The sequence below is a fragment of the Rattus norvegicus genome, chromosome 10 (genome assembly GCF_021556685.1).
Source record: "Rattus norvegicus strain SHRSP/BbbUtx chromosome 10, alternate assembly SHRSP_T2T, whole genome shotgun sequence".
NCBI lineage: Eukaryota > Metazoa > Chordata > Mammalia > Rodentia > Muridae > Rattus > Rattus norvegicus.
In genome coordinates this window covers 79523979-79537454 of record NC_141543.1, presented here as the reverse complement: position 1 = coordinate 79537454, position 13476 = coordinate 79523979, and the positions used below count along the sequence as shown (strand labels likewise).

The window sequence follows — 13476 nt, the reverse complement described above, 5'->3', positions numbered from 1 at the left end:
GTCACAGAGGGCATAGTGAGGCAGGCTCTGGGTGAGTAGGGACCATGTCCCTTGCCACCCTCCAGGGCTGGGGTCATTAGGAATTGTTGCAGGGCTTGCCTTACACTATGCTTAAGTCTGGCGTCTTCTGTTTGCCTGGAGTTCTGGTGCACTGGGCACTTGTATGTACTTGCTCTTCTTTAGTGGTGGGGTGGGAGTCTTGAGTGTTCTCATGCTTTCGTTGTCCAACCAGCTCTTTTGTCTGTGGCCCCTGGTGGACTTGGAGTGGCAGGGATGTTCAGAATGAGAGTCAGCCCTTAGAGCAGTGGATTATTAAGAGTGCATGCATGTGTAGGAGGGGTACTGTAATATTCCTGGTCTGGGACATACTGTTAGAATGAGATGCTGAGTCCTGGGCCAGGCTGTCCCCTTCAGCTGCTTAGCAGCTGTGTGGGCTTGTGTGGGTTCCAGAGCATGTCCCAGCTTGTTTCTCTTCATGTGGAAGATGATAAAGTTGTCTATCCGTAGGTACATAGTGAGCATAAGTGCTTAGAACAGTTCTGAAAAATACATGCTGACAGAAACGAATGGTGTGAGCTTGACTAAGCCTGGGTCCTTGGGCAGCGAGGAGTTGGTTTCCTGTCATCCTTACCTCTCTCTTTCCCTGGAAGCATTTAGTTGGTCGACTGATTGGCAAGCAGGGACGGTACGTGAGTTTTCTGAAGCAGACGTCTGGTGCCAAGATCTACATCTCCACCCTGCCTTACACACAGAACATCCAGATCTGCCACATAGAAGGTCAGTGGCGGTGGTGCCCTGTGCTTGGCTCCCTCGCCTGAATTCAACACAAGGCAGTAGCTTCCTGGTTGCAGCTGTCCATTTGGAAGTTTAGCTTTTAAATAGAAACTGTGGGTTTCTAGGTAGAGGGCATGCTGGGTGTCTTCCTACAGACTCCTCCGGTTCGGGTGCTTGTGGGAGACTGCCCCTCTGCACCATGTCTCTGTCTAGCCAGGGTGGGTGCTCAGTGACAGGGCCAGGGTCCTGGGTCACAGTGCCTGTCATCCACATTTCCCTCACAGTCACAGGTACCTTCTGGCTGAGGCCACTTGTGCCTTTCCCATCTGCCAGCTTCTTGGTGTGTTCAAAGCATGGGGACCAAAGGGGAGTGGATTTAAGTGACTTCATTCCTAACGCAAAGCCAGTGTTTGGCACCTTAGAAACCCTTGCACGCGAGAATCCCAAAGAGGCCTGAGGGTGGGTTTGTGTTTGCTGTCACTCTTCTTTTACCCACAGAGGCTGTGTCCTGTCCTTACCTGTAGGCTCTCAGCATCATGTGGACAAAGCTCTGAACTTGATTGGGAAGAAGTTTAAGGAGCTGAACCTCACCAATATCTATGCACCACCGCTGCCTTCTCTGGCACTGCCTTCCCTGCCGATGACATCGTGGGTGAGCATGCTCTACAGGATCTCAGTTCTTGACTCTTACCCAGTGGAGGCTCCTGGCGTGGGCTAAGCAGGCCAGTGGGTGTGTGTGCTCTTTGCTCTGGCCTCCACTCAGTTCTGCCGGTGTCTTCTCTGACGGCAGGAGAGAGTGCTGGTGAGAAGCCAGGGCCTCTTGAACCCATACTAGGAGGATTATACTTCCTTTCCTGCCCTGGGCATGCTTTCTTTTTTCTGGGCTTTTGACTATGGAAGACTGAGCTAGGTGACTGGGTGTGGGACTTCTGAGGAGGCCTGGGTAGGGTCTGCCAATAAGGATTTGTATGAGCTTAGATGGACTGCTACATTCTTTGTAGTCAGCTGGGCTGAATAGTGGCCCTGGCAAAGGACTCCCTCCTCTTGCCTCTCCTCAGAAACTGCCTGGATTTTAGTTGGTAAATGCAGAGTCCCTAGCCTGGAAGCCCAAGAAGTTGGCAGAAGAGAAGGTACTGTCTCCAGAGCGATGAGCAGGCCTGCCCCTGGCCCTTGCTGGGCCCCTTGTTGCTGAGAGTAGATGGCTCAGTTCTGTGGGCCACACACTGTTCACTGCATTTCAGAGGCTGAGCAAGCCGCTTCAGGAAGATTGCCCCTTCGGGTTTTGTTTAGGATGGTAGGTGTTTCACCTCTGTCTTTCCCAACCAGAGACCCTTGTGCTGTAGGGGGTGGAGGTAGGGTTCTTCCACTGTGGGCATTAGGGAATGGGGTAGGCTCCACTCCATGCTTTACTTCTGAATTAGAGGCTTTCTCAGAAGGCTTGGCTGTGGCCTCTCTTCCTTAATAATGGAATGGCTAGTGTGGGTGGTTTCCTTCCCTTGTGTTCTGCTTGCTCAGTGGGACTGGGGAGGAGACTCCAGGTGTTTTGAAGTCAGCAGGGCTACAGGGACCCATAGAAGTAAAGGATGTTCTTGGGGCCACTAGGTTTGAAGGCACAGTCCAAACCTTCCTGTGTTCAGAGCCCTGCTTTGTTGCCATAGCTTAGCGTCAGGGAAAAGGGTGCCAAGCATGGGGCTCTTAGAAGCCTCTGCTAGGACCTGTTGCACTGCCCCTTAGCAGATGAGCACACATTCAGACCCCACCCCAAAGTGAATCGAGGTGGAGGTGGATAGGATGCGATTGATCTAGGAGCCAATTAGAAGGCACAGAGGACTGAATAGGACACCAGGGGACCTGCCTTGAGGCTGCTGCTTGCTTTTCTGAGACAGGGAAATTCTTCCAAGCTCTAGAGTCAACTGTAGGTCCAAAGAGGCCTGAAGCAGCTCACCCAGGATTCTCCGGCATGTTGTTCTGAGCAAACTGCTCACTCCCACTTGCTTTCTTTGACTTAGACTCAACAAAAGAAGTGGGAAGGGCGGGTTGGGATTTAGCTCAGTGGTAGAGCGCTTAAGGCCCTGGGTTCGGTCCCCAACTCCGAAAAAAAGAAAAAAAAAAAAGAAGAAGTGGGAAGGGGGCTGGAGAAATGGTTCAGCAGTTAGGAGCACTGCCTGTTCCTCTAGAGGACCTGGGTTCAATTCCCAGTACCCACACAGCAGCTCACAACTGTCTAATAACTACAGTTTCAGGGAATCCATGGCGGTGGCATGTGCATGGTCTGTGCATGCACACTCATATGTGTGTATATGTATGCGTGTGCATGCGTGTAGGCAAAAGATCCATACAAATAAAATAAATCTTTTAAAAAGAAAGGAAAAAGTCAAGGGAACTCAGTGAGCATGAACTAAAAATTCCAGAAGGAGTGGAAGGGAGGGGGAGGAGGGAGGGAGGGAGGGAGTGAGTGATGGGTTGATTGCTTGCATGCTCCAGGAGATAGACCCTTGCCCAGCCTGTGCAAGGAGTCGTCAGCACTGCATATATAGTTGGCCTCTGGCTGCCTAGTTTGGGTTAGGGGTCTCCCTTATCTTATCCCGAGGTGATGCTGCCTCTAATGGCAGGTTTCGGTATTACAATGCAACAGCCCACAGACCTCTGTTATCTGGGTGCCATGTTACTGTGCCAGCTCCTGGACTTGCCCTGGGGCTTCGGGACGTACCCCATACATGAGAATAACTGATATAGTGTTGGCTGCCTCTTCCTTCTCCAGCTCATGCTGCCTGATGGTATCACTGTGGAAGTCATCGTGGTCAACCAGGTCAATGCTGGGCACCTATTTGTACAGCAACACACACACCCCACCTTCCACGCACTGCGCAGCCTGGACCAGCAGATGTACCTCTGTTACTCTCAGCCTGGAATCCCCACCTTGCCCACCCCAGTGGAAAGTAAGTGCTGCCTGGAGAGTCAGGGACAGTCCTGGCTCCTGGTCAGGCCAAGACGTGTAGGCAAGGAGGGTTGCCCGTGTCAGCCTTGGTCTGGATCAGGAAAAGACTGTTCAGGCTCCCTTGTGTGACAGCATCCTTAAATTCTTGTGTCGTTATGGAATTATACTGGAGTGAGTTTTCTGGCTAGCCCAGTGCTAGCTCGTACTTTCACTGACCGGCCAAAGCAGTAGGATTGGAGTGGCGATTTGATGGGTGGACTCATCATAGCCCTGACACTTTACGTCTTCTTTTAAACATTTTTTTTTCTTTTCTTTTTTTCGGAGCTGGGGACCGAACCCAGGGCCTTGCGCTTGCTAGGCAAGTGCTCTACCCCTGAGCTAAATCCCCAACCCTAAACATTTTTTTTTTTTTTTTGGTTCTTTTTTTTTCGGAGCTGGGGACCGAACCCAGGGCCTTGCACTTCCTAGGCAAGCGCTCTACCACTGAGCTAAATCCCCAACCCCACCTAAACATTTTTTTAAGATTAGATTCATTCATTTTATGTTATTCGTGAGTATTTTTGCCTGCATGTATGTATGTGCACCACATGTGTGCCTGGTGCCCATGGAGGTCAGAAAGGCTTTGGGTCCCCTGGAACTGTAGTTATGGAGGGTTGTGAACCACCATGTCGGTCGAGGAATCAAACCTAGGTCTTCGAGAACAACACATGCTCCTAACCACAGAACCACCTCTCCAGACTGGGCGTTGCGTCTTCTAAGTGGGGCGATACCGAGTGGTACCCAGGCTTGCCCACCAGGGAGTAGAGTGGATATGCTGAGTGTCATGTGGGGCATTCGGGTGTAGCTTGTCACCTGTGCAGTGGTCTGGGTGAGTCGCTATCTCTCAAACAAGGGACTTGCTGAGGCAGCTTGAACAGGGCTGGGGTGTCCTGGTGCCTTTGTTGTTATATCAGTGGGTAGGGGACTAAATGCAAAACATGCCTCCTGTCTCCTCGTGGGCTTTGAAGTTATCTGTAGCCCCCTCCCCCCTTTGGGAGAATGGGGTTTTAATTTTCATCAGATTCTCCAGTAATCTAGCCCGAGATCAAGCTCAAACTGGAGTGGAAGCTTAGCTAGCTGCACTGGGGCTTTGCCGCCTGCATCAGGACCAGGTGTAGTTAGCTGCAGCAGATGCTAGAGGTGCTGCCGTGATCGGTACCTGACCCTGCCCAGCTCGGCTGCCTGGGGCACTCTGTACTTGTGAGGCAGAGGCTCAATGGTGTGAGCTATAGACCTAGGATGTCCTTCTGCCAGGCTCTCTGTTGGGGTTGTTGTGGAGTCAGGTAGACCAGGTCCTAGGTGCTGGGCCACTAAGCTTAGCAGTGCTTGATTCTCTCCGGGGACTTCCTTAGGCCCAGGGCTGGGAGGTAATTTAGTGAATGTTCGTCACAGGATGTGAGTTTGATTTTCTCACAGGAAGAAAGGAAGGAAAGCTGTGTATAGTATGCTTGTGCGCCAGCCCTGAGGAGGCAGAGATAGTCAGACTCCTGGAGTTCACTGACCAGCCAGCATTTTTTTTTAAAAGGCCCAATATCTGAGGAATGACACAACATCTGAGGAAGGTCATATCCGGCCTCCGCGTCCATGCATACACACATAGGGCAGGCCCTCACTCCTGCTCAGTGAGTTTTGTATTGTACTAGGTTTAGGCTACATCTCAGAGTCATGGACCCAGACTGAAGGTCCTTCAGGATTGGGTAGCTTTGGGGATGTGCTGAGCTGGATTTCCCATGTCCTGGGTTTTCCCTTGCTTGTCTTGGGCTCCGGGAGAGAGTTTGTGGAGGATTCGTGTTGTCCCTGTCCCCTCCCTGTGGAAATGCATGCCTCTGACAATGTGGGAAGGTGGGGAGCAATGACCAGGGTAGCCCTCACAGCCCTGCCCTAGGCCAGACGTGTCCCACACACTTGTCCTCCCACCCTGCAGTAACGGTTATCTGCGCTGCCCCTGGTGCGGACGGGGCCTGGTGGCGAGCCCAAGTAGTGGCCTCCTATGAGGAGACCAATGAGGTGGAGATTCGCTACGTGGACTATGGTGGATATAAGAGGGTGAAAGTCGACGTGCTCCGGCAAATTAGGTGAGTGGGACTCCTTGGCCAATCACAAGTCACCCCTGCATGGCATGGGTGCATGGCTCAGTTCTGCCCAGCTTCAGATGGGGCTGGAGTCTTCCCCTCCTGCTGCCAACTTTGTGTTCACATCAGATGTAGACAAAGGTGCTGACCTGCCTCAGCCTCACAGAACCAGGAAGCCGCTCAGTGGGAGGAGCCCCAGTGCCAGGCATGTGGAGTGAGAGACACCTGAGTTTACCCTCTGAGCCAGGCTGTAGCAGTTGTCCATCTGCAGTCAGGTGTGCTCGTCACCCTGGATTGTAGGTGTCGCTGTGCTGAGGTCAGATGCTGTTGGCCATGTTAAACCCATCCCTTCCTTGCCTTTCCAGGTCTGACTTTGTGACCCTGCCATTCCAAGGAGCAGAAGTCCTTCTGGACAGTGTGGTTCCGCTGTCAGGTAACAGGCGAGCCCCCAGCTGCTGGGGGAGGGGGTGAGGAACACTGGGGCCTGGGGCCCTCGCCTATCGCCTGTGTAGACAGTTGCTGTCACTGTTAGCTTCTGGTTGAATAGTCTAGACTGAGGCCCAGTGTCGGATGATGTCATTATGCAGCAAGGCGGGTCCAGGATAAGGTGAAGCCTATCATTGGATGAGAAGGAAGGGTGGGCGGGGAAAAGTCTAGGAAGAAGGGAGGAGGAGGAATGAGGGGAATCAAGATAGAGACAGTGGAGGAAGATGATTCCGATCCAGGTGGTCTAGGTCAATTTTATCCTGTCTAGGTGGGCAATTTCTATCTTTATTAATTGGCAGTGAATTTATTCTGTGGATGTATCTTAGATTGACTATTGAACACATAAATCTGATTGTTGGGTTACAGTTTGTTGAGTCTTGATGTTACCGGGTAGCTGGGACCAGAGTTCCTGGCTGGCCAGGGCTGACCGGGGCAACTAGCAATGGGACTGGAGGGACCCCTGGGGCTAGAAGGTAGCTAGGCTAACATGGTGTGGTGCACACTGGAACCAGCCACCGCTGAGATAAATTAGTGTTAGTTCTATATGGCCCTACAGTGCCAGAAGTAACGCCAGGGAGCAGCCGCCGGGTCTGAGAATACCAGGGGCCAGTGCGGAGCAGTGACACAGTAGCCTAAGATCTCAGATTTCTAGCAAGTCCCCAGGCGAAGCCAGAGCTGCTGTGGCCTCATTCAGGGTCTGCTGCTTTGCACTTTACCCAGCTGCCAGCCTGCGGTTCCACGAGGTTTTTTAGGATGTGGCCAGAGGGGACAGGCTCGGGGCCAGCACACTGCTTGGCACAATCTCCACTCCTTGGGTGGGGTGGGGACTGTGCTGACCTGCGTGTCTAAGACCGAGAGCATTGCTAGAGAACGGGTGCTGGGCTCATGTCCTCTGGCACGATAGGGTGGCGCTCACACGTCAGGGTGGCTGTGGGAGTCACATGTGTACTGATGTAGAAAGTGGTCAGATCGCAGCTTCTCACGCTGTAGGTAAGTCTGTCTGACCCGTTGCCCTCTCCCCTTCAGATCCTGTTGTGTCAGAGCCGTTTAAGTGCTCAAGACTTACCTCAGTGTAACCAGGCGTGATGCTGCACACTTGAAATCTCAGTATTCAGGAGGCCAAAGCAGGGGCATTGCCATGAGTTTGCTGTCTTTCTTTAAAAAAGGGGGGTGTGGTGCAGCGGCTGAAGTCCTGCCAGAGCACCGGCAGGCTCCCTCCCTCCCCCTCTTCCCCACCCGTCTCTGTGCTGTCCACCTAACAGTCTGGCCAGCCCACAGAAATAGCCCTGCTTCATCACAAGACTTGCCCACCACAGCTTAAAGCTCTCCTCCCACCCTCCTGCTCCCTGCCTTGGCCTGTTCTCTTATCTGTCACTTTATACTCGAGCCACCTGAGTCCTGCCCACTAGAGGACGTCCACCCACACTGGGCCCTGCTGGGACTAGAATGCTGCCTAATTGTAATCCAGCATGTGGGAGCCCGTTGCCCTTTGGGGATCAGCCTTTGCCCATAAAGTAGACATGCCCGCCCTTCTGTCTTCTGGGCGTTGCGGGTTTGGTTGGAAGTACACAAATGTGTTCACCCCCCCATCCTGTGTGCCCTATGCCTTGGGGGGCACATGCAGCTGGGGCTCCCCTGTGTTTACCCACGTGAGTCACAGAGGCATAGACTCAGCTGGTAAGGTGGTTGTCCTAGACACAGTCCTGCAGTCTGCAGTGTCTGGAGCAGCCTATAAGTGACGAGACTGTTTTGCCCCAGAGGGCGTCTGAACTGTTTTGTCTTTTTCTTCTTTTCTAGATGATGATCACTTTTCACCCGAGGCAGACGCAGCCATGAGTGAGATGACAGGCAATACAGCACTGCTGGCCCAGGTGTGTGTGGGGGAGTAGGAGGCTGGCCCAGGCGTGGGGGGGAGGGGGGAGGCTGACCCAGGGGTGTGTATGTGTGTGTGTGTGTGTTTGGGGGGTGTGCAGAAACCTGGCCCAGATGTGTGGTGGGAGTAGGGAGCTGACCCAGGTGGGGGGTGGGGGTGGGGCAGGAGACTGGCCCAGGTGTGTGTGTATGTGGGGGAGTAGGAGGCTGACCCAGGTGTGTCTGGGGGTGGGGGGGTGGGGGTGGGGTGGGGGACAGGAGGCTGACCCAGGTGCATGGCAGAGAGCAGGAGACTGGCCCAGGTGTGGGAGGGGGGCAGGAGGCTGGAGACCAGCCAGGGGCTGTCAGGGGAGTCTCCTGCCTAGTGCAGCTAAGTGTCCCGACTTCTTGAGATCGGACACTTAAATTCCTTCAGACCCCTATGGTCATGGGGCTGGAGTGACCAGCAAGCTTGAAGTGCATAAGCCAGGCCTGGCACACTCCTTTAATTGGAGCACTCTGAAGGCTAAGGCAGGAAAATTTTGAGTTTGAGACCTGTCTAGGTTACTTGGTAAAACTCGTCTCAAGTTTTAAGTGTGTACAGCCTAAGATGTTTTTATGCCCCATGTCCCTCCAGGTGACAAGCTACAGTGCAACTGGCCTTCCTCTGATTCAGCTATGGAGTGTGGTTGGAGATGAAGTGAGTCTGCCCCTTTCTACCCAAGCTGCTGTCAGCAGCACAGGCTGACTGGGAACTAGTTTTGGCCACTCTTAGACAACATGATCGTGGGCCAGTGCCACTCAGGGGACACTGGGCATCAGGGTTGGGAGTGATGGTATTAGTGTCATGTAGTGCCATGAAGCTAGATGTGCTTGCTTGAGACCTAGCCCCTAGGTACCAGGCAGAATTCTCAAGAAAACTCTCTTTTCCAGGTGGTGTTGATAAACCGGTCGCTGGTGGAGCGGGGCCTGGCACAGTGGGTAGACAGCTGCTATGCCAGCCTTTGACCGTGGCTCCTGGGCTGCTTCGGTCTTCTTTGCACTGTTGAGATTGGGTTTGGCACCCAGGACAGAGATTTAACAGCAGAGTAACGAACACTGTTCTCACTGAGTCTTCTTTCCCCATTCTGTAGTCCTGTGGAGAAGGAGACTCCTCCCAGGAGGAGCTGGGTATCCTTTCAAAGCCTTAGAGTGGCGGGCGCTTCACCAGCCAGCTGGCTTAGCCTGGCTGGAGGCTGTCTGGCGGGAGGTCTCTCAGCCAGGCTGTCCCATTCCCATCCCATCCGTTCCCCTCTCCCCACCCAAACCCCACACACTGCAGCAGGCAGGCCAGGGCGGGTGTGGGGCTGGCTGAGAGGGTCAATTTCAGAGTCTTTATTCAGGGAGTGAGACACGGACTAATCGGTATGGATTCCCTGTGTGGCTCACTTGGATGAGTTGACGGTGTTTAGCAGTTTTTATATACTTCCTCCGGGTCTCTGGGAACTCAAGACTTTTTTAAACATAGGTGTAAATAAGGAGCGATTGTCACACCTGACCCCAGTGAGTGGGGAGAGGGGAAGCTATTATCTTGCCAAGCCTGGTTGTAATTTGTAACCATTTTCTATTTGTGCAAACTCTGTAAATATGTTTAAAAATGTAATATTTTGTACAAGACACACTGGAGAACAAAGGGAACTTAAAACTCTTCCACAAGTCCACCCATCCCATGGAGTGGGACTAACTCCCCTGCTGCTCCAGCCAGGGGCCCTGAGCTTCTGTGCAGACAGGAAGCTGTATGGGAGACTGTCATTGGGGATTTGATTTTTTTTTCCTGTACGCATTTAAAAAAAACCTTCATTGGATTACCTTGCAGTGGTGTGTTTGACTTTTATAGGCTGTCTTTAGCATTGTGCAATTTAAGAATAACTTAAGTATCATGGACTTTACATAAATTTTGAATTGTATAAACTATAACCTTGAGTCCATTTTTTTTTTTCTTCAGTGGTGGCAGAAATTTGGGGCTGGGACTAAGGAGTAGTGGCGAGTGGTGTGGTAGAGGGTCCAGCTGTGGCTCTCAAGGGCCACGGTGAAAGAAAGGGAGGACCCAAAACCTTAGAAGACATTCTGGCCTGCTCTTCCCCCTGCTCCCACCAGGTGGCAGCCCAGCTTCCTCTGGCCTCTGCATTGAGAGAACACAGGGTGTGGTGTAGAGAGAGGCTGTGGAAGGTAGAGGATAGAGACACAGGCTCCTCTGGCCAACGCCATAGGGTCTGGGGAGGATGTAGGTTCTCGGTCTCTCAGATCTTAAGGTCTCAGTCATCCTTGGAGGGTGGTTCTACGGGGCGTGGTTGGGAGTTCGGGAGAAAAGGAGGTTGGAGGGCCAATCATGAAGGTATGAACCCTACAAAAGACAGACACTTTTCAGAGGAGCAGGCGTTTGGGGTTTTCCAAGTTAGTTTATCTGAGACTCCTGTTACTAGGGGTCATCAAAGGCATCTTAGCCTGATCCAGCCAACTGCTGGGGGTGAGGGTGGAATCTCGGGGACTGAATCTTGGGGACTGCCCTTCGATGGTACTGTTTCTTCCAGCTCACTGCAGGCGTTAGTATCCTCTGAGCCCTGAGAGACACAGGAGTAGCTGGTCACTGCAGAGCCTAGGTTCTAGGTTACCTGCTACTGCAAGTATAGCTTTGCTTATGCCAAGACCAGCATCCAGCTCCTGAGAACTGAAGTCACTTACAGCCGTCACACTAGAGGACTCCCACAGTGATCTGTGCCGTGCTGTGGTGATACGGAATCCACAAGCCTGTGAGGCAGGAACCCTTCCTGGCTGAGCTACTTAAAGCAGAACAGAGCAGAGCCAAGTCTCAAGGCCAGCCACTCCCCAGTCGAAGTGCTGTTAACCACTTATCTAAGTAGCAAGGAACCCCATGCTCACCTAGGTTTATGTCCCCTGACAAATGCCAGTACTTAAATGGTCGGCCAGAGGGATAGTTTTAGATCATAGGGGAACAGGGGAATACAGGGCCATTGATGGTTTTGCTTCTGTGAAAGGCTTAAAAGTCAAGTATGAATCAAGCCAGGAAAAGTTTGTAACATCTGAGCCAAAGGGTGAGTGCTCTTTATGTAAGATGACCTAGAAGGAAAAATCAACTCTGCTGATAATGTCTAGGGCAGTCTGGTAAAACACAGTAGAAAGACAACCTGATGGGGTTCAATTTCCTGAACCCACATGGCAGCTCACAACTGTAACTCCTGTTCCAGGGGACCCGACACCCTCACACGGACTGGTGGGTGGTCAGAACACTAATGTGCATAAAACAATAAATTATTTAAAAACAGAACCTGACTCCTCACTGTGACAGTTTCCCAAAAACTGCAATTAAAAAGAAGGAAATTTTGATATTTTTTCGCTTAAATCGTGTAAGAAAAACATTAACAACAAAGTCCGGGTTGGGGATTTGGCTCAGTGGTAGAGCACTTACCTAGGAAGCGCAAGGTCCTGGGTTCGGTCCCCAGCCCCCCCGGAAAAAAAAAAAAAGTTGTAACATTAAGGGGTGGAGAGATGGCTCAGCGGTTAACAGCACCAGCTGTTCTTCCAGAGGACCTGGGTTCATTTCCCAGTGCCCACATTTCCACGTGGAATAAAAATAAATACATTAAAAAAAAAAGGGGGGGGGGCTGGAGAGATGGCTCAGCGGTTAAGAGCACTGTACTGCTCTTCCAGAGGTCCTGAGTTCAATTCCCAGCAACCACATGGTGGCTCACAGCCATCTATTCTGGTGTGTTTGGAGACAGCTACAGTGTGCTCGTATCAGAAAATAAAGATATAATTTAAAAAAAAAAAAAAAGAAAGTCCACGGTTTGATAACTGGTGTGGACGTTCTGTGGCAGTCTCTATTTCTGTGTCTCCAGTCCATACCAGTAACTGGCTTGTGGCTTCTCTCTCAGACAGCAATACTAGACCGTCCGCCAGTCCCAGCACCCTTACACAGATCGTTACTGTAAACGCTATAGATTGGCCAGGTCTTGCTATACAAGCAGGAGAACTGAAGCACCCTGGGCTATATGGTGGGTAATGTGTCAAAAACATGATTATGGGCTGGGAGATGGCTCCTTAGACCTGAGTTCAATGCCCAGTTGAAAATCCAGGGTGGACGTAGAAAAACCACTTCCCAAAGTTGTCCTCTGACCTCCACATGTCCACATCGCACACACACGCAGTAGTTTTAAAGGCATGTTTCGGGAAGTGTTTTTAAGATTGCGTGAAGTTTTGCTATGTAGGCCAAGCTGGCATCAAACTTCAATCCTGTCTCTGCTTCCTGGGTGCTAGAATTACATGTGTGTGTGCCCCTAGATTGCCTTCAGACTTCTGAATTGTGACATTAAGCCAGTCATTTTAAAACACATTTTGATCCAACTGTCCGCCATCTTCACTGCACACCTGTATCTTCCACAGCACCCCTGAGCCTTTGGTTTTGACTCACCTTCCCTTTGGACTATGTCTGATTTGTTATGATCAGGACATGTGAACCTCCCCCCCCCCCCTTTTTTTTCCATTAAAGTGTTTTACTGGTGATTACTGAGGTGAGAAAACCAGGTAACAAGCATGGGAGTGTGAGGGTCCCTGGATTGTGGATCTGAGGCCTCCTTTTCATTCTTACTGAAGGACCGCAAGGCTCAGAGTGAAGAGGCCCTTCAGCGGGAGGGCCGTGCCTCCCAGCCTGAGGCCTACAGACTGCCATGGAATGAGCAGGTAGGAACTCACAGGCCACTGCAGTGTGTGAAGCTAGACAACTTTGGAGGACCTGAGACTACAGGTAGACAGAGGCCGTCTCAGGCACTACCCCCAAAGCCAGGGGACTGATGCCCCAGTGACAAGAGCACATCCTGAGCCATTTCCCCCGCCCCTGAGGAATCGAAGAGTGGGCACTCTGATTTTCCAAGGCAGGAGACGTGATGTGTGTCGTCTTGACCTGACAAGCACCATTATTTGACTGGGCATCTCCGGTTAACTGGGTGTCCCCTTTGCCAAGAATCCTTTCTACTCCACAACAGTCCTTCAGCCCTGTAGGACTTAAATGTGGACATAGGGTTCCTCCTGATGCTGAGGTAAGGCGGTATGTGTCACAGGTTGCAGGTAAGAGGGCAGTCCTGCTTTCCTTCATCCTGTGCCCAGTGTCAGCCATGTTTCAGAGTGAAGAGGACACAGAAGAGCTTCAGCTAAGCCACGATGGAGGTAGGGTGAGGCAGAATTGCCATAAGCTGCCAGACGAGGTTTGTGTGTCAACTGCTCGGTGATGTCACTCTAGACCCCTGTCTTAGCCACCTTTCT

The 13476-nt window shown here is 51.8% G+C and overlaps 1 protein-coding gene across 14 annotated transcripts in view; it reads left to right on the top strand.

The window, feature by feature from the left end:
• The window catches only part of Akap1 (A-kinase anchoring protein 1), a 33141-nt gene extending 23025 nt beyond the window's left edge, over nucleotides 1–10116 (top strand). For 13 of the 14 annotated variants that reach the window (XR_015630133.1, XR_015630132.1, XR_015630135.1 and 10 more), the window contains 8 exon segments: nucleotides 651–777; nucleotides 1299–1426; nucleotides 3536–3713; nucleotides 5676–5826; nucleotides 6189–6256; nucleotides 8107–8180; nucleotides 8798–8860; nucleotides 9094–10116. Coding sequence is in view for 8 of the 14 variants with exons in the window: in NM_001439537.1 (NP_001426466.1) it covers nucleotides 651–777; nucleotides 1299–1426; nucleotides 3536–3713; nucleotides 5676–5826; nucleotides 6189–6256; nucleotides 8107–8180; nucleotides 8798–8860; nucleotides 9094–9168 (864 nt within the window). In the remaining 6 variants the exon portion in view is untranslated. 14 annotated transcript variants of the gene reach the window in all.
• Nucleotides 10117–13476: the final 3360 nt, after the last annotated feature.